The sequence below is a fragment of the Carassius auratus genome, chromosome 46 (assembly GCF_003368295.1).
Source record: "Carassius auratus strain Wakin chromosome 46, ASM336829v1, whole genome shotgun sequence".
Taxonomy (NCBI): Eukaryota; Metazoa; Chordata; class Actinopteri; order Cypriniformes; family Cyprinidae; genus Carassius; species Carassius auratus.
The window spans coordinates 15122505-15142100 of record NC_039288.1 but is presented as its reverse complement, the minus strand read 5'-3'; the positions used below and the strand labels follow the sequence as shown (position 1 = coordinate 15142100).

Here is a 19596-nt window from a genome sequence, read left to right as displayed (position 1 = left end):
CATTGCAATTAGCGAAAACGATTTTTAATCATTTTAGTTTTAGTTTAACAACACTAGTTGGTACCACCCAGGCTCTTGCTATATACATTTTCAACCAAAAATGGAGTATAATGATATGAGAATGGTCGACGAGTCAACCCAACTAGTCCAATTTTCATCTTAATTAGCATCTATAGATCGATGAAATGTCACAATCTTGCCTTGTGGTATTGACTAAACTATTTATACAAGACTTATTAATGATTCACACAACCCACTTATAAGCCCTTTTTACAAATCCCTACTGGTTTACAGTTTATTTGACTTGTGAGCATAAATTTGCTTGGCTCATGTGAACGGTTGTGAGCTAAGTGTCATTCTCCATCTGGGCCCACACTGAGTCCGGTCAAAGGTATATCTGCTCCTATGAGAGACTCAGTCACAGATGGGGACTGGCCTTTATATCCCAGACATTTAATCTGCTTTTTAATAGGTAGGGTGTTATTCACTCTGCCCTGGCTTTTTAGGCATCAAATCATCTATTATTTATGTGACCTGTCTAAAAATGTCACACTCCAAACAACGTCAGATCAGCTGACCTATCAGTCCCCTCCCTAGAGAGTTTTGTGGGGTCACACAAACAGCACAAAATTATTTTCCCTTACAAATGACTACTTGTAAAGTCTAGGTCTGTTGGTTGATGTATTGTGGGGGAAAGGGGGAAGGGATTAGGGGGCTGTGCTATGATCCCTCTAAAGTCCGGAAAGCAGACTTGTTTTTTTGCCATCTAGTGTATCACTGCATAAAGTCATTTTTCATGTTTAATGAATAGAATGTATAAAATTCAGAATTTTATATCAATTTTAATATAAATTTTTTTCATCATGAAAAAAGATATTTTGTTTTAAATTGTTAGCTATTTTAGTTAGCAAAATTTAATTTAATTTAATTTTTATTTTTGTAAATGATAACAGTACTGCATGGCAGCAGAATAAACTTGAGATGCTCTGATTGGTGCACTGGACATTAGTAGCTGTGTTTGGGTTGGGGCAGGGCAGCTTACGCAGCCTGAGGTAAGTCAAGGGATCATCTATTACGAGCTGGAGGTGTGGAAATAGAAAGTTACGCAGACTTACAAAAGGAAATAAGATAATTAAGTGAACAGCAGTAGATTTGGGGATTCCCAGAGAACCTGGATGAATCATTAATATCAGCATTTGCAGTGTACAGAGTAATTGGATCACTGTAGCTCAACGCTTGCTCCGGACCAAGGATTTATTCTTATTAAAAGAGCTACGGTACTTACTGTAAACACTTCATCTGATATTGAAGACCCTCTACGTATATTATTTGAATGGAAGACTTCTGGATCAGCCATGGATCTTTTTAGAACTTTTTATAACCTTTAAGGATCTACAAGATACAGATCACACTACATTTGAAGGGATTTCCAATTCCAGCTGAAGATCTCTGCTCAGTCGTAGATACATTGGAGATGAGTGAAGAGTGGATAGTACTTGATGAGGAGAGCAGGAGCTGCTGTCCACCCATTGAGGACTGTGATGGGGGGCTGGTGAAGGGTGTGGGGGTAGATATCTCCACGCAAACTGCCCCGGCAGGCAAAGGAACAAGGTTATGGGGCCTTGTACAAAATGTCTTGCACAGAAGAAAGGTAAAGTGAGGGATAAAATGGAATGAATTTGTTCATGTTGAAAGTAAACGGTTTAAGTCACTTGCCAGTTTAACAGTTGTGTATGGGTAAATGGTTAAAGTTATGACAGCAGTGTCTTGCAGTGTGACATGCAATACTTCAAAATATTTATTAAAAAAATAATTATTATATATATATATAATTTGTATATATTATAACTTTTATTTATAATTTTTGCCACTCATGTCAGTATTCTCCTTCGCACAGAGATGTATCATATAAAACATATATGGTAATAGTAATAAAGGTTAATTAATATTGCATTTTTGTGTGTGTGGGTGGGTTTTCCTATGCCAGTGGAGCTCTAATGCCCTAAGCTGGCACTGGTGCGTGGCCAAAGCCCCAGTTCTCACTCTTTCTCTCTCTCTGCCCTGTTGACATACAGGTTGTATTGACTGAGATGATGAGATTAGATAGCAGAGCAGGATCAGGCCTTACACGAGACCATATGGAGATTAGGCCAGGATGAGGGAAAGGAACACGCTGAACTTGGCCCACTCCAGATGGCCCCACGTTTGCTTAGAGGGGTCAGAAATTGGCTGGTGATGTGCAAAACTGCTGTATAAGGAGAAGTGGCAGTATGAAAAATGTTTGTAACGGATGAAGACGTGTGGTCAATCCAAAAGCCCTCTGGATCTCAGCAAAGACAAATGTCTGTGTTGGAAATCTCATTGTATTTTATATTTATTCGTCTTGTTTGTTTGTTTTTTTATCCAGTTGGATCCACCGATGCTCCAGGGTAAAGACTGGCAGAGAACAGTCATACCTATGAATGGGGTAAAAGCATTCACATCTGTTCCTCTGCTGTAATCCTACCATCCATCACTCTTAATTAATAATTGTACACCTTTTTCTGAAGATTGAGGTGAAGATATCCATGAAGTTCACCAGCCGTGAGTTCAGCCTGAAGAGAATGACTTCACGGAAGCCCATGGGTGTCTTTGGAGTAAATATCTCCACAGTGACAAAGTGAGTAAGCACACAGTTTAAATGAAGATAGACAAAGACTAGAAAATGATTTTTGTTTTTTTTGTTTTGTTTTATAAAAAGGGAGTTTAAAGGGCAAACATTTTGATGCTGCTTTTTTTAGGGATTCATTGTGTCAAAGAAAATTTGAATAAACAGTATAGAAAATAGTTAATAGTATAGAATTCTATGAAAATAGGCTTCATAGAATTCTGCCCTTTTTGTGCAGTGTTTGTGTTCAGATTTGATTGACAGTAATGAGGATTGTCTATAATGAGCTTCCTAATGGGTTTAAGGGCAGAACCAATTAATGCTATAAAGACGACATGACAACACCAATACAGATGCTCAGACCCTAACATGTGCCTCAGAGGTCTCTACCCTAGCAGCACCTACCGCTGATTAATGTAAATGAAAAGGAATTATTCTGCTTAATTTCCAAGCTGTTCTTTTCCATACAATGAAAATGTACAGTGAACACAGACTGTCAATTTTGAAAAGCACGAAAACCAACTTTTCTGAAACTGTGATCGCTTTATTTGAGAGACAGATACAGTTAAACAAATTCAAACCATACTTTTCAAATCTCATCTGCATATACACTCTTGTTTTGTTTTTAAGAATGAATACTTTTAATCAGGAAAGATGCAGTAAATTCATCAAAGTAGCCTAAAAAAAATTTGTATGGTTTCCACAAAAATGTTAAGCTGCACAACTGCTTTTTTATACGGAGCCCCGCACATGACATGCAGGAAACAAATGGTAGGCTAAATCGTGTGAACTATTTACTAATTCGTTCCCTCAATGTACTAAAACGTGCACACGATTACTATAGCATTCCCTCGATTTACTATTGCGCTCACTCGATTTATAAATTGTGTGCACTATTTACTAATTCGTTCCCTCGATTTGCTAAATCGTGCGCACGATTTAGCAAATCGAGGGAACGCAATAGTAAATCGAGGGAACGCAATAGTAATCATGTGCACGGTTTAGTAAATAGAGGGAACGAATAAGTAAATCGTGTGCACAATTAATTTATTTTTTCTTGCATGTCATGTGAGGGGCTCCATATTTTTAACATTGAGCATAATAAGAAATGTTTCTTGAGGTAATATATTTGATAATGTAATATTTATGTAATAATTTTAATGTATGTGAACACAAATAGTAATTGTGGAACTAAGATCATATGTTTAAAATTACAAATGTTACTTTTTGTTTATCAAATTTTTACTGAATGGAAGTAAAAAAAAAAGTAGTCCTTGTTTGGGTCTCATCATCATTAAAATCAAATAGCTGGTCTTGTGATACTGGTATTATTTCTTGTCTCAGACGGGAACGCTCTAAAGTGCCCTACATCGTCAGACAGTGTCTAGAGGAGATCGAGAGAAGAGGAATGGAGGAAGTGGGCATCTACCGTGTCTCAGGAGTGGCCACTGACATTCAGGCACTCAAGACTGCCTTTGACACCAGTGAGTGTCAATCAGACCTGTGTTTTTTTACATTGAGTAATGACAGACAGATCCAGTCAGGCAGTTTAGTTGCTGATCTCTCTCTCTGTAATAGATAATAAAGACGTGTCAGTAATGATGAGTGAGATGGATGTGAACGCCATTGCCGGAACGCTGAAGCTGTACTTCAGGGAGCTTCCTGAGCCCTTGTTCACCGACGAGCTCTACCCTAACTTTGCAGGAGGCATTGGTTCGTCAGTTGTTTTTACTTGGAAAACACATTGCTAAATATTGAGCAGACTTCGCTTTTTGAAGGTATAACTATGTTGATTATGTCCTCGTTTCTCTGCAGCTCTTTCAGACAGCGTAGCTAAGGAGAGCTGTATGCTGAATCTCCTGCTTTCTCTCCCAGAGACCAACCTGGTCACCTTCCTCTTCCTGCTGGATCATCTCAAGAGGTAGACAAGACGCTGATGACTTTTGACAGTGTTCTAAGAGGCTTAACAACAAGATAGACGTATTTCTGGATCAAAACCCATTGTTTTTGGAACATTCATACAAAGAAATCATAGCTGTATGAATTTAGGGGAAGGGTTAAGAATATGATTGGCTGATAGAAACGTTTCTGAAACATGGCCATATTGTATTTTTTTAAAGAAATATCAGGCTTAATAAAAATTCTTCCCCTCAAATTATCATTGCCGTTATGCAAAAAAAAAAAAATATATATATACATTTTCTAACAAAACTAATTTCTGTATAACATCCTGTCTGGACACATAGATTTTTTTTATAACCGAAAAGGGAGGAAAAATGTAATTAATTGTAATTAAATGTCATTTTTTAAGTTCGTAATAGCAAACTGGATGCATTCATATACTGATCATCTCACTTTCCTGTCTTCCTGTTCGTTCTCTTTTTGTTTCTAGGGTTGCAGAAAAAGAGAGCGTAAACAAGATGTCTCTTCACAATCTGGCCACCGTGTTTGGGCCAACCCTGCTACGACCTGCTGAGAAGGACAGTAAAATCCCCACTAACCCCACACAGCCTATCACGATGGGGGACAGCTGGTCACTGGAAGTCATGTCACAGGTACACATTTAGACCTATTTTCAGCATAGACCAAAAGCAAGGACAAGATGTCAAGCACCATTGAAAATCATTTAAATGTGTCTCGGTTTGTAAAAACAATGGAAAACACATTTACAGTAATGCACTAATGTTTTATCCATTACACGTCTCCTGAAATTTTGATAATTCTGTCTTCTTTCGTTCTGCAGGTGCAAGTTTTGCTGTATTTCCTTCAGCTGGAGACCATCCCGACGCCAGACAGTAAGAGACAGAGTATCCTGTTTTCCACAGAGGTGTAAGGGAATCCTTATTCCCATTGTAAGTCTTATACCAGTGGGAGAGGGAGTAAGCAAGCATGTCCACCCACTGGGTATAACGGACACTGGAATGCACAAGAGCAACTCCACCTGAGCAAAAGCAGGAGTGCTTTGCCTTTTGCGCTTTTTTTCTAGCTGTCGCCACTAAGGGGCAAAGCAACCCTTTTAAACGGTGAAGAACTCGACTTACTCCGAGCACACCTTAAATATTACTGAACACTCCATGTGAACCGCCAGTTTTCCTCTGAACATCAGTGTCCGTTCAGCACCTTTGCTTTTGATTTAGTGACTCCTCAGATCCCTGAGCACGCTCTTGTGTCTGGTCATTCATATCAGCCGGTGACAGTGAAATCGGTCTCTTCTGGCTTTTTGTGTTTGTCCTCATTTCACCTGTCCCCACTGGTCACTGATGCTCTTTCTGTGCTGCTACAATTCAGTATCCAGCTCCAAACCATTCCAGATTTTGGATCCTTTTATATGATAGATAATTACATGGCATTTCAACGTAGTTCTTATTGCAGACTCTTTAAAAAGTCAAATGGATAGTTCCTATTAGTGTATGTCGATCATTTAAATGACTTCATTTTAAAAGGATTTCTTTGTAGATGATGATGTTTGGTTTAGTTATTGTCAGTGTTGATGTGATTCTAATTTAAGATAACATTGAGAAACAAACAAATTTGAGATTTATTTTTTATTTTTTTAGCCCATACCTCTCTATGAAGCAATATTTAAGCATTCATGAGTGTGTTTAAAAACAAATTATACATGTTTCATTATGCTTTCGTAGTCATAAGATTTTTCTCCCTCATATTTTGGGAGAGCGGGAAGTACATTCAATGTGTTTTTCTTTATTCTGTTTTTTTTATTATTTTTATGTAATATAGAATAATTATTATTTATTTGGGGACAGATATCAACAGCAGTGTCTTTCCAAAGTACGTCTATGTTTATCGCTAACTTATCCGTGTTACGAAGTACTGTAGATTCCTTACATATCCTCTTGTCTTTTTGAATCTTTTCACCATTTGAAATGCTCAGAGGATAGCACACAGCATTAGCGTTTCCCCTGCCATATATATCTAGTGTTGAGAGATGACCAAATGGAGAGGTTTTTAGCTTGCACTAGTCTTTCACATCTGCTCTCTCTCAAGCTTCACAGCACACTGTGGTTTATGTCTCACTGAGAAGCATACAGCAGTGCCTCTCTGTCTCAGCGGAAGACATTAAGGTTAAAAAAACAACAACAACGCTGTATATAGCACAATCTTATTCTTGAATCCCGTCAGATGGTTTAATGAAGGAAGGGTTAATAATGGATGCAGTACAGGTATTTTGTCTTTATAGCAATTCTGTTCATTTTATCAGTAAAAATGAATGCTCTTAAGCTTATTTCAGTTAAAGGTGCTTTAGTTACTTTATTTAACATGCAGGCATGTTTTTTGATTTAAAAGTGTTTTTAATGTTTTGTTTTTTTAAGTTTGATAAGTGTCTGTGCGTTTTGAGATGTAACGTTATACCAAATTCTGGCTACTGTAGAAGGATTTTGAAGACTGTCATAGATACAAAAAGTGGTGCAGCAGTTGAAAAGGAATCGCTGTTAAACCACCATCTAACTTTTTCATTAACGTGTGCAGTAAAAGTGTGTCTGAGACTTTTCATCTTGTCTGTCCTCTTTCTTGATTGTTGACACTAAATGTACATTTCCTGTATCTTGCACCTGTCCGAACTGAATTCAGCATCACATGTGGGTTTCTTCTGGAGATATCCCGCTTTTTGTAATATAAAGCTCTTGACATCAAACTGTGATCTACTGCTATCAGAAGGCATTAGGTGATTCAAAGCATTCCCGTTGAGTGAATTGCTTATTTAATGTGCTTTTTTTTTTGATTGTTGAATGTTACTGGGTTAGGAATATTGGACATAATGGGAGTGATACCGCGCATGATGTTTGAGGAGGGGTGTTACTTTGCACTGCACATAGTTTAAAGACTAATGTGATTTAAATTTCTTATAAACGTAATGAGATTGTATCACACAGTAGGAAATGTCTACAAGCAAATTAATCACATCTTCTGAAGTCTTGCATTTTACATTATAACCAGATTTATTTGTATCCACAAAGTACAACAGTTTTGAAATGATTGGTCATGAAAGCACCGCAAGGGTCTATTTGTGTCGTCCATTGTAATGTTATGATGATTTATGTTGAAACCTTGCCTTTAAACACATGAAGACATGCTGGACAGCCACCGGGACAGGCTTTGGATGCTCTCCTTTTTTCCCTCTTTTAAGTTTTTTGTCACTATTTATTCTTGCTAATACTTTAATGTTCTGGTTATAGGACTGTTCTAATAGATAATGAATTCTGGAGACTGAAACGTTTGGAAGGCATTTGTGGCCTATGTTTATACACAAAATGTTGAATAAAACCTCCTGTATATGAATACCTGCTGTTTCAAGTTTTTTTTTCTTGAACTGAGATTGTATCACACAGTGAGAATTTTTTTTTACACATTATAGATAGTACAGTAGTTTGATTTAATAATTTACTTTTTTGTGTACATGCATTTTTACGGAAGAACATGCTTTGAAACGCATTCGACTGTATTGCACATATGTAATGTTCCTATGTGTCCACATGGGGGCAGCACAGCTTCGCTCCATTGTGGTAAACAAGCTCTATTAACAATCGGCTAATAGCAGACGAGTGCTGGCAGAGAGGTGATCTGGATATTGTTTGTTCTACTCATTTGACGAACTGCTTTTTGCATACAATATAGAGAAACACTAACATTTCGACAACAATGCAGTAAAACTCGCTCTTCCTTTCCTCCCCCTTCTTCCTCTCTTTCGTATTTAGCGTTTCTCATGATGTTTACCTCAGTTACGTTAAAAAAAGTCTCTATAAACTCGTTTTCATCAATGTTTACATGCTAGATGTTGTCTTATAGAACACTGTCGGTATAGATAAAGTGAAAAACACTTTTTCAGATCACATGACTTTTCAAAAACAACACTAAAGTTATTGAATAGCCCTATACCTTTGCAAATGCAAGAAAACGAATGTTGATGTAACAAGGAAATTATAAAATATTATTTGAATTATACTGTATAGTCAGTTTCCCATTTCTGTACGTTAGCTCTTTATAGTTAATGTGTTTCGTTACAGAGAGTGTTCTTTCTTATTTGGAAGTATTTATCAGTATGTCATCATGACGTCAAGAAAGAAGGCCTCAGTGTTGATGATTTATTTTTGGTGCATTTTGTCTGGTTCTGTGCTTTTGCAGAGGCCACACAGTCCTCCAGCGGTATGATAAGAAGCTCTGTTTCCTGTTCATTATATGAGACTCTGAGCTTTGAGGAACTGGAGAGATGGATTGAGTTAAAATGCAGACTGTCATTCTGTCATAGAGCTGTTATAGGATAGAGTGAGGAGGAGAGTATGGTCTCGTCTGTTTGTCTCTGATTACTCATGTGGACAGTTCTATCGCTCTCCTCAGGCTGTCACTCCTCCCTCAGCAGGCCATGAAAGCTCTGACCGTTACAGCGTGGATGTGGTCAGATAAGACTGTCCTTCTCCCATCACGGCCCTGCCTGCTCCGAGAGGCCTGCTCCCTTCAGATTTCACCAACTCTTGTTCTGTTCCTTCTTTCCCACTTTATTTCCATGTCTGTCCCTTTTTTTTCTTTTGCTCACTTCTAACAGTGATTAGAAGTGGTTTTCTTCTTCTGTCGCCTCATCTTGCAGGCAGGTTTGTTGATCCTTGTTGTGTCTGAATCAGTTTTGCTCTTCGCTGGTCACCAAACATAGTTCAAACCCACCCACCCTTCATGTCTGGTATCTCTGTAGCACTAGTTTGCCGTTGCTGCATGCGACCCAACGCAAGTTTCCTGGATCTACAGTAAGACTGATCTAGTCCCTTTAATCTTGTGAGGGAACTTTAGTATTGAGCCTTTTTGTAACCTCACTGATTTTAAAAATCAGATTTTAATGTGCAAATGTAGTGATTCATGGGACGATGTTGTTTATTTTCTTCATATTACCGTATTTTCCAGACTATAAGTCGCACTTTTTTAATAGTTTGGCTGGTCCTGCGACTTATAGTCAGGTCAGGTGCGACTTATTTAGCAAAATTAATTTGACATGAACCGAGAGAAATGAACCAAGAGAAACCATTACCGTCTACAGCCGTGAGAGGGCGCTCTATACTGTCAGAGATGCTGCTCAGTGCTCCTGCAGTCTACACAGAGCATCATAGATCGCCTTCTCGTGGCTGTAGATGGTAATGTTTTCTCTTGGTTCTTGGTTTTAAATAAATGTGATTTATAGTCAAGTGCGACTTCTATATGTTTTTTTCCTCGTCATGACGTATTTTTGGACTGATGCGACTTATACTCAGGTGCGACTTATAGTCCGAAAAATATGGGTATCTATTAATTAATCCAGAAAGAAATTATTCAAATGCAATTCAAACATAGAAATATGCTTATATTAATTGCTTTAAATATTAATATTAAAATACTTTTTTTCCTTTATTATTTTTTCCTATTATTATTTTTTTCCTTTATATATATATATATATATATATATATATATATATATATATATATATATATATATTTTTTTTTTTTTTTTTTTTAAGTACCATCCCCTCAAAATCATCAAAAATCAAGAGTTATGAAACGCAGTCAAGGCACCCGAACATACTAACATAAGGACACATGCAATAAAAGCATTCATTTGATTTCCATATATATTTAGTTTTCTAATGCATAATCCTCTGAGTGGATTTAAATAATGATTGTATATTGTATAATGATGATAATACTGTATCATCGCTCTGCTCTAGGCGTGACATGACAGCTGGCTATCTGCGTCTTCTCCTCATCTCCAAACCCATAAAACTCACTGACAGGTCCTTTGTTTGAGACACACCAGTTGCACTTTTAAATATGTGGACTGAGGTCTCATAAGAAAAACATTTTGTGTGTTTTTGTGCATGACTGCATATGCAAGCATAAATAAATAAATAAATAAAAATCACTTGTAAATATATTCTCGAACTTAAACACATGATTTCCATATGCTGTATAAAGACTTAAAATAATATATTATTTTTGCTTCTGTATCAAGACGAGAGACTCAACTAAACATGTTTTCAAGTAAGCACGTTTCTCTGCCTAGTTTGATTTCTATATTTGTTTTATGTTTTATGCTTTTACAGTCTTCAAAAACCTTTTCTAGTGCTGCTTAGGAGCTTGCTTTTGGAAACAGATGCATTTCTAAAAAATAGGTTACACCCCAAAAGCAGTATGTTTGTTGTAATGTCTTCATGCTCTGCTGCACCATCAGCCAGTTTATTAGAAAGCTCAAGTCTTTATTTTGTAATGTGATCATTTTCATTTTTGATGGTCCTTTCTGTGATAAGGTCTCTGCTCTGGCTCATATCGTCTGCTACTTTGCCTCAGGCAAGCGCAGTCAGAGTTTTGCATATCTACTCATTTGTTAAGCAAATCTCTCTCCTATATGTTTTCTTTATCCCTCCCTGTTTTCTCCCTTTGGCTCTACCTCTTTGCTTTTGTAATCTTAAAAGATGTTCGGACCCTTTTCTAATTTTTTGTTCATACACATGACATAAATATGCGTGTTTGTGTGTTATTGGTGTAATGTTGTGCTAATGCATTGGTTCAGTGTTTATTTATACAAGGTCAAATTTCTCTTTTTGCTTGCAGACTTTAACTGCTATTAGCAGAAAATCCACTTAATTTTTTTATATTTATTTTATACTTTTTATAATTATTATTTCTAAATATCATGTCTCTTTATTCTCCCTCACAATAAATTCAGAATCAACTGTTTCTACAAATATAAAGCAGCTGGCTGCCAAAGCTGAGTGAATTTACCATATGGTGTTTTTGATTCGTTGGAATATATTAAAAGACTACAATCAAACTTTAGACATGCTTACTTGAATTTGTTTCTTGTGACCTTAAAATGATGTGAAGATTAATGCGTGAATGCATAAAAAAAAAAAAAATTGTAGACAGATATATTTTGTGCTTCACAAAATAAAATTCAAAAATTTAAATAATATGTTTTTGAAATGTATAAGTTGGTTGGGAACAAATTTTTAACTGTAGAAACTCTTTCAAAACTGATAGTTCTGTTCCTGAATTCTGATTGGTTAATAGTTGTAAAAGGTGAAAGTAAAGGCATTTTGTTTAAAAATATTTATTTTTTAAATAAATGCCATTCTTTTAAACTTTCAGCTCACCAAATAATTCTTGGGAATTCAAATGTAACAAAAGCCACAATATCTAAAAAATAAAATAAAATAAAATAAAGGATCGTGTAACACTAAAGACTGGAGTTCAAAATGGCTGCTGAAAATAAGTCACATTAAAAAGTATATTGAAATAAAGAAAACCTTTTAAATTGTCATAATATTTCACAGTGTTGCTGAATTTACTGTATTTTTGGGTCAAATAAATTCAGCCTTGGCTACAATATAACACTCTCTAGTATTGAAAGAACAAATAGGCATGTCTCCACACTTTTGATGAATAGTGTATGCAGGTACACAAGGCATTAGACTGGAGCAGTAGCTACTTAAATCAGTTGCATTTTCATAACCTGAAATTACTGTTAATGCACTGTTGCATGAACGATGGACAAACAGTTTTCTGATTTACAAACTCATGCAAAATCAACACAAGCAACAGAAAAAGAGGAAGTGGAACTCAGGTGTGCGCTTGCCCCTCTATTTCCCCTTTCTCTCTTCACCCTCTTGTCTCTCATCCAAATCTGACACGATTGTGAGCATGATTGTGATTTGCTGTTGGATTCATTGTGTCGTTCCGGGATGCGACGGTAACTGTCCTCAGTATGACTCAGACCTCATGAGGTAACAAAAATAATCATTTGCATGGGCACCGCAGATTTGTTTACCAACTGTTACAAGAGATGCGCTGTCTGTTTCCACCCCGATGTGGACACTGATTTCTGTTCTGAACTTTTATGACAGGTGTGCAGGGCGCAGATGGGGAACAGGTCAGCAGTGGAAGTGACGAGATTTCTGGTCAACTTTCTTCAGCTTGTTTTTCTCAACAAGTTCCTCTTTGCTGAATAACCGCGCTTACCTTTCCTGACCATGTTTTGTGATTAGGCAGTACCCAAGCAGAACCATGTGTGAGGTGTGTAATGTGTGGTTTATGATACAGTACAGTGTAGACTGATTGGATTTTCCTAACTGTCTGTTTTGTTTGAGAGGGGCGGTGTGCCCAAAGCTGTGTCGGTAGGAATTTGTTTGGCAAAGCAGCTTGAACTCCACTGATGGGAGTGACCTGAGAGGCAGACATCAGTAAATCTCTGAGTTTTCTTAGTCAAAATGTTTGCACAACTAAGACTAAGGAGTCCCAGTTGGTCAAAGTTTAATCACAGGAATCATTGCGTTCATAAGAATACATTTCTTCATTTGGTTGCATTGCCTTTCTTTTACAATGTCCATTCATTCAGCCACGACATGAAGTTTACAAACCTGCCAGGCAGGAGATTTGCATGTAGAGTTCCAGGTACATATTTGAATGAAGCTTTATCTCCAGTCACACCAGAGATTTCACACAGCCTCCGGCAGTGTGCAGAACCATCTGCAAGACCAACGGAACTGTGTATCCGGATCCTCGTCAGGGCGGAGACACAAGAAGACAAACACAGCAAAGCCCTGTTTGCTGACTCTTCTCGTTTTTCACTATACTTGTCCAGGACTGATTTCTTTTTTTACACATTTACAGTATGTGCACCCCTCCCTCTTCTCTTCATCCCAAGACTGGATTTACAAATCTACTTTTATGCATTATTAATCAAGCACTCATTTCCAACATGTGTATTTATTGTGAGACAAGAGTTTCTATAAATAACAGAAGACAAAAAAGGATCCATCTAAACAATAATATACAGTACAATCTTTTGACTGCATTTAAAAAGCGTTTAAAAATTTTGAAATAAAAAAATAAAAAACGCTTGGGCTCCTGAAACATGGTTCTGATTTAATAGTTAAAAAGGAGATTTGCTGGCCTTTTGTGTGTCAGATTACAGTTTCAGTGAATTACTGGTTTTGAATAAAGAAATCTATTTTGAAGTCAAAATCATTTACTCACCTCAAGTTGAGCAAAACCTCTATGACTTTGGTTCTTCTGTGGAGCACAATATATTTTTAAAATGACTCAATGTCATTTGAGAACCCAAAACCTTATATTATATTTCATATTAAATAGTAGTTTTTTATATTTTGAAGTTTTCCCTTTTTAGCTTTTCTTTCAATTTTATGATGTTTTTTTTTCATTTTTATTAGTTTTAAATATTTCTATATATCTTTAATTTGTTTTTTATCAAATCACATCATTTATGTATTTATATAGTTTGTTTTAAGCGTTTAATCTAATAGTTGTTTACTAATTTTATTCCAATTGCAAACATTAATTTTAATTTAAGTTTTAATTTAACAATAACAAATTTGTTTGGAACAATATGCGGGTGAGTAAATGATGATAGAATAAAAAAAATTGTGTGAACCATCCCTTTAACAAGAGTCTACTTAGAGAAACACATTTCTCTGAAGCAAAAGTCTTTTTTCCAGCCATAGGTGGTCTTTATTTGGAGACGCCATGTGCAACCTCTGTTATTTAAGGCTGTGCTGGCTCTCTTGGTGTCTCCGGAGATCTACCTTTCTCTGGAAGCCTTTGGAACAGATCTCACAGCCGAACGGCTTGAATCCAGTGTGTTTGCGGCTGTGTGTGATCAGGTTCGAGCTCTGGCTGAAGGCCTTGCCACACACCTGGCATTTGTGAGGTTTCTCACCTGTTAACAAACATAACATAAAATTTCAAAAAATGCCATTTTAATCGGTATAAAAACACTGGAGAATCTTTGCTTTGAAGCCAGCTTGAAGCATGGATTTGCGTGCCACCCAGATTTGTTCTGTTTTCCGACACAGGAGTGGCTGTCTGCTATATGCAAAGCTAACTTTCCAAGAGGCACGAGGAAAGCAGGAAGACCAGCTATGCAAATCAAGACAACATTTGTTTAATCTTATTTTTTTGATTTATCTGTAGCTGTGCCGCTCATAGAAACACACCCTAGAAAGCCAACTTCAGCATCTCTTAGGCATATCCAGTTTTAATGATTTACATGGAATGAGATAAGATGTATTTCCAAATAATATGGAAAGAGATTTGGGGCAACTGTTATTAAATATTCACCGCTTGTGCACGTTATCATCGCCACAGATCTCTTTTTAACCCAGGTATAACAAACACACAGTCACACACCATGGCGTCTCACCTGTGTGGATGTAAGTGTGTTTCTTCATGTCAGATTTCTGGTGGAATCTCTTGCCGCAGTACTGGCAGGGGTACGGCCGTGTGTCCGAGTGGATCAGCAGGTGAGTGGACAGTGTAGAGGAGCGTTTGAAGGTCTTTCCGCACATCTTGCACTCAAAACTTCTTTCCTTTAAACACAAAACAACAACAAAATGAATTCCTTTGATAGGCGTTATCCAAATGCCAGCTAATGGGATTATGATGATACAGTATGATAGTGCAGCAGCTAACTGGATCAGCATGGTTTGTTCGTACCTGAGAGTGAACGTTCATGTGTTGCTCTAAGCTAACAGCGTGCCCAAAGCTCTTTCTGCAGATGCTGCATCCAAAGGGACGTGTGCCACTGTGAGAACGTCTGACGTGAACCTCTAGCCCATGAGGGGTGGAAAACACCTGGACAAGAGGACAGAAAACAACAATGGAATTCATATATATATATATATATATATATATTAATTATATTATATTATTAATTACAAAACCTAATTTTCTCATATTTTATTTATAAATTATTGTATTTATAAAACATTTAAATATATATTTTTTAATTGTAAGAATCACACACATGAATGAAAAAAATAAAATAATTTGAAGCTGAGACAGTATTTACAGTACTATTTACATAAAAGTATATAATATATATTTTTCTCATAATTTACATTTAAAAATAAAATTGTATCATTTGTATTTTATTTCAAAAATATTTTCATTTATAAATAAAATTATAAACAAATGGATAATTTATTTGTAAACAAAATAATATATATTTAATATATATATTTTTTAAATAAAAGAATCTGAAAATAAAAAATTTAAATAAGAAATGAATACATGATTTAAAAATTATGTTTTAAATAGATAATTAAATCTATGTTTAACCTTATTACAGGTAATGCAGTGGTAGGTGTTCGACGTGGGTGAGTAGTGTGTGCTACAGTCCAGTGGTTGTGGAGACTCAGAGCTCTGCTTCAGATGCGCTCCGTACAGGCTGCTGGCGTGCTGCAGGAGAGATGGAGAGAAGCCCATCTTCCTGAAGTCATATGTTGCAGGAACATGATCCCAGGTATAAGAGCTCTTGTAGTAGGGAGGGAACTCTGCCAGATGAGGCTCTGTTGGAGGCAGAGCGGAAACATTATGATTATTATTGTTATTGTGTCTAAATCTGCCCTGGAGATTTTACATGATACTTGACAAAAAAAATAAAAGATGCCAGTGCTCAGACACTCACCCGGTAAGTAAAACGGGCGTCTGGTTGTGACAGGCAGCTCAGGTAGAGATGGTACTGGGCAGTCGGGATCTCGCTCACACTTGATCAAGTCATATGGGTCTCTGTGGGGCGGCCGAATGACCGAATCTATCAGAGGCTGTTCTGGGGAATTACTTTCCTTTGGTTCCAAAGGGACCAGTGCTGGGACTGAAAAAATGACATCATAAGATTGAAAAATGCATGTGGTACAATGTTGCAGCACATCGGCAATGAAAATAAAATTCATTTTAATAAAATAACATACAATTTTAGAAATTAAAGTTCCAAAAAATTCCATTCAGAAAATTCCAACAATTCCAAAAACCAGCATCTTTGGTTCCTCAAAGAAAATGTCTTACCTTTTTTTAAGTGTGAAGAACATTTTAAAAACCTTAAGAACATTTTACGGAATGGCAAGGTTCCATGAAGTACCTTTAATTTTATTGTAAACACTGAACATCAGTACATTAAAAAATGAAACATTAAACCAAGTTTGTTTCAAATGGAAACTTGTGCTATCTGTTAAAAAAATAAAATGCCACTTTGTTTTATTTATTTTTTGTTTTTTAATGCAATGACATTTGATGCAATAATAACTTTCGCTTAACTATCCAAATAATTTCTTACAGCCACTTTATTCACTCAGGCAACTCCTTTCTAAAGGGAAACTGATAAAGTATTTATATTTGAATAAGACTATTTATGCAATAAATGTGTACACAAAAACTTATGACAGCATTAGACAGATCTAAGATTGTTCCTCACACTTAATTACACGATTACATTTCCTCCAAATTAACCCTATAAAGAACAGTTTTGATCCAGTGACAATACTGCTCTCTTGTTTGAATAGGACTAGTTTGCATATTCGTAACATCCAGCCTAACTGCTCTACAGCTTATGGACTTCCATGGAATACAACCTATTGAGCTACCTTAGTAAACAGCACATAAAGCCCAAAATGCTGTCTTAAGTAAGCAGCTGTCAAGGTTTTAGACACAGCCCTAGAATCAAATAACAGTCAGCCTGAGGCTGAGGCACCATCAGCAAACACCAATCTGACAGGTGCTCACCACATCCACTCATCACTCACTGGAGACAAATCATTTATTCATCCCTAATAGGAGAATTAGAGATCCATAATTATGTAAACGAATGTGAAACATACAAAACCAAGAACATTTTAATTATATATTACTGTTTATTATTCGTCTCATGAACACCATATGTCAGACAGGTGAATTTGGAGGTCTAGTTCAATTGATTTTTAAATGCTATAAGCTATTTAAAATACAATAGCTCAAGTAATAAAATAAAATATAAACTACCGAGCACTTTAGTATAAATTCAGTAAGCCTGATACTAAAATATAATAATGGCACTTACTTGTTTTGTGTGTTTGGTCCGGGAGTTTCTGTTCACTTTGCTTGATGTCAATGGGTCGGTGCACATTGTGAGTTTTTTTACTTTTCACCAGAAACGATCGTGGCATGATGATTCTGTAAAATAGATTTGTTTACAGATACTTTAATTTTCATAGTTGTCATGATCTACGAAATAACACTGAACATGTCTATCAGGTATTACAAGCTTATAGAATAAAAAGAAAAACTTAAACATTTTCCAACAAATGACAAAATAAAAAAGTATGATAGTCCTATCATATTAAAAATAACAACAACAACGAAACTCAAAACTCTTGTAATAATATTATTTTCCTTTCATGTCTAAAAATGAAGTAGCCAAATAAAATGGAAATTTTACACAGTTACTACAGGCTACAATATCTGGTGTTGATGTTTTGAAAATTTCAGTCAAATTTAGGTTTGAGACATTTTCTATGCTAAATTAATACACCAAATTACTGTTAAATAATATATTATTTTAAATGTAAGTGATATGTATGGAAAACTTTTAAATAATTGGGTTTAATTGAAAATGTATTATAGCCTATATAAAAAAACAGCTTACCTGAAGGAAAACTGAAAACTTAATGTTTAAAGTCCTTTGATTGTTTGAGTGGCAAACTTCGTGCTGAAAGGTGTAAGAAAATCCGTTGTGATGTTTAGAAACTTAAGCACTGCATCGCTGTGAGTTGGTTGCGTTGAGTTTTTTCAACTCCCCTCCCTGATTTTCAATCCGATAATTCTGCGGTGGAATCTGACTGAGCTTTCAACCAATTACAGACAGCAGACGCGATATTTGCTTACTAAACCTGGTGTGCTGCGTGCGATCATTTCATTATGATTTTCCAACATAGTTAAGATATTTTAACAAATACTAGTTATTATTTTAAAATTACAGATAGAATATTGGATTGCATTTTTATATTATTATTATTATTATTATTATTATTATTATTATTATTATATTAGCCCACATCTCTTACTGCTACGACATGTGTTAAAGGTTCAAAATATTTTGCACATTTAATTATTATAATTATTTCTTAATTATCTGCTGTCAATTTAATAATCTATCATCATAGTTATTGGTCATCTGTTGACTTTGCTGTAGCGGGCTTAAAACATAAAACCAATAAACCAGCAACAAACTTTGCTTGAACATAACATTACCCCTCTAAATACACACCAAACCTGTCATGTTGGTACCTCATAATGTTTGCTTACTTTTATTTGCACAGTTGTGTTTTGGTTGCAGCCTTAGGCTTTTTATAAGATATTTGATTAAAAGCACAATTACGCTATTAACTCATTGTTTGTGAAAACTAAGCGCTGGAAAATTCTTGGATGTTTATTTATTGAGTGTCTGTAACCCAGGAGCGTTTTGATCCACTCAACATTGTTCATTTAAAATCCCCGGTCAGTTTATTTTTATTGTCTTGTGCTCGCATTATGGAATCGATTAATGTGTTTACGCCCCCGTGTGGATTGGTGGTGAATTGCAGCGCATCTTTAAATGACTTCAAAATAAATATCTTTTTTATGGGCGCTTAAGTTTGTGTTGCAGTCTCTCTCTCTCTCTCTACTAATGATCCTATATTATTTAAAAAGAATATAACTTAATTATAAATAACTAGATAAATTATAAATGTTCGCTATTTTGACAGGCTGATTTACTCTCAACCCTCAAATTCTATGATAGCAAAGTCTGTATATTATCCGACTGTCGTAAAAGTATCGTACTGTATGTTTTTTTTTTTTTTAATTAATTCTCTATTTTCATTTTTAGTATCATTGGCGTCAAGCAGAGTGGCGCAGCGGAAGCGTGCTGGGCCCATAACCCAGAGGTCGATGGATCGAAACCATCCTCTGCTAGATAGTTTTCTTTTCTAGAATGTGTAGTGATTTAAAATGACAGCTTGTAATCTCAAGTTTAATATAGCCTACACAAATAAAATGAATAAAAATAAATAAATATGAAATAAAGTAAATATAAAAGAACTAAGACAAGTGAAACTAAAGGCAAAAAATAAACTAATGACAAAAGCACACTACAGCATTACTAAAAC

The 19596-nt window shown here is 35.8% G+C and overlaps 2 protein-coding genes and 1 non-coding gene across 3 annotated transcripts in view; 2 read left to right on the top strand and 1 right to left on the bottom strand.

The window, feature by feature from the left end:
- Window positions 1-7945, top strand: part of LOC113064327 (breakpoint cluster region protein-like) — a 60056-nt gene extending 52111 nt beyond the window's left edge. Inside the window, exons 17-23 of the mRNA XM_026235061.1 lie at window positions 2408-2467; window positions 2550-2659; window positions 3992-4131; window positions 4226-4360; window positions 4463-4568; window positions 5040-5202; window positions 5391-7945. Coding sequence (XP_026090846.1) covers window positions 2408-2467; window positions 2550-2659; window positions 3992-4131; window positions 4226-4360; window positions 4463-4568; window positions 5040-5202; window positions 5391-5480 — 804 coding nt within the window. The 3' untranslated portion in view covers window positions 5481-7945. The remainder of the gene's footprint in view (window positions 1-2407; window positions 2468-2549; window positions 2660-3991; window positions 4132-4225; window positions 4361-4462; window positions 4569-5039; window positions 5203-5390) is intronic.
- Window positions 7946-13945: 6000 nt separating this feature from the next.
- Window positions 13946-18233, bottom strand: LOC113064326 (zinc finger protein Gfi-1b-like). Its single transcript, XM_026235060.1, has 7 exons — window positions 18096-18233; window positions 17511-17623; window positions 16107-16292; window positions 15758-15987; window positions 15134-15271; window positions 14841-15006; window positions 13946-14357 (listed from the first exon to the last, which is right to left on the bottom strand). The coding sequence occupies exons 2-7, from the start codon at window positions 17614-17616 to the stop codon at window positions 14179-14181; spliced, it is 1005 nt and encodes a 334-aa protein (XP_026090845.1). The 5' UTR covers window positions 17617-17623; window positions 18096-18233; the 3' UTR covers window positions 13946-14178.
- A 1097-nt stretch (window positions 18234-19330) lies between these two features.
- On the top strand, window positions 19331-19402 carry trnam-cau (transfer RNA methionine (anticodon CAU)). The gene has a single exon. It is a non-coding gene; the product is annotated as a tRNA-Met (tRNA).
- Window positions 19403-19596: the final 194 nt, after the last annotated feature.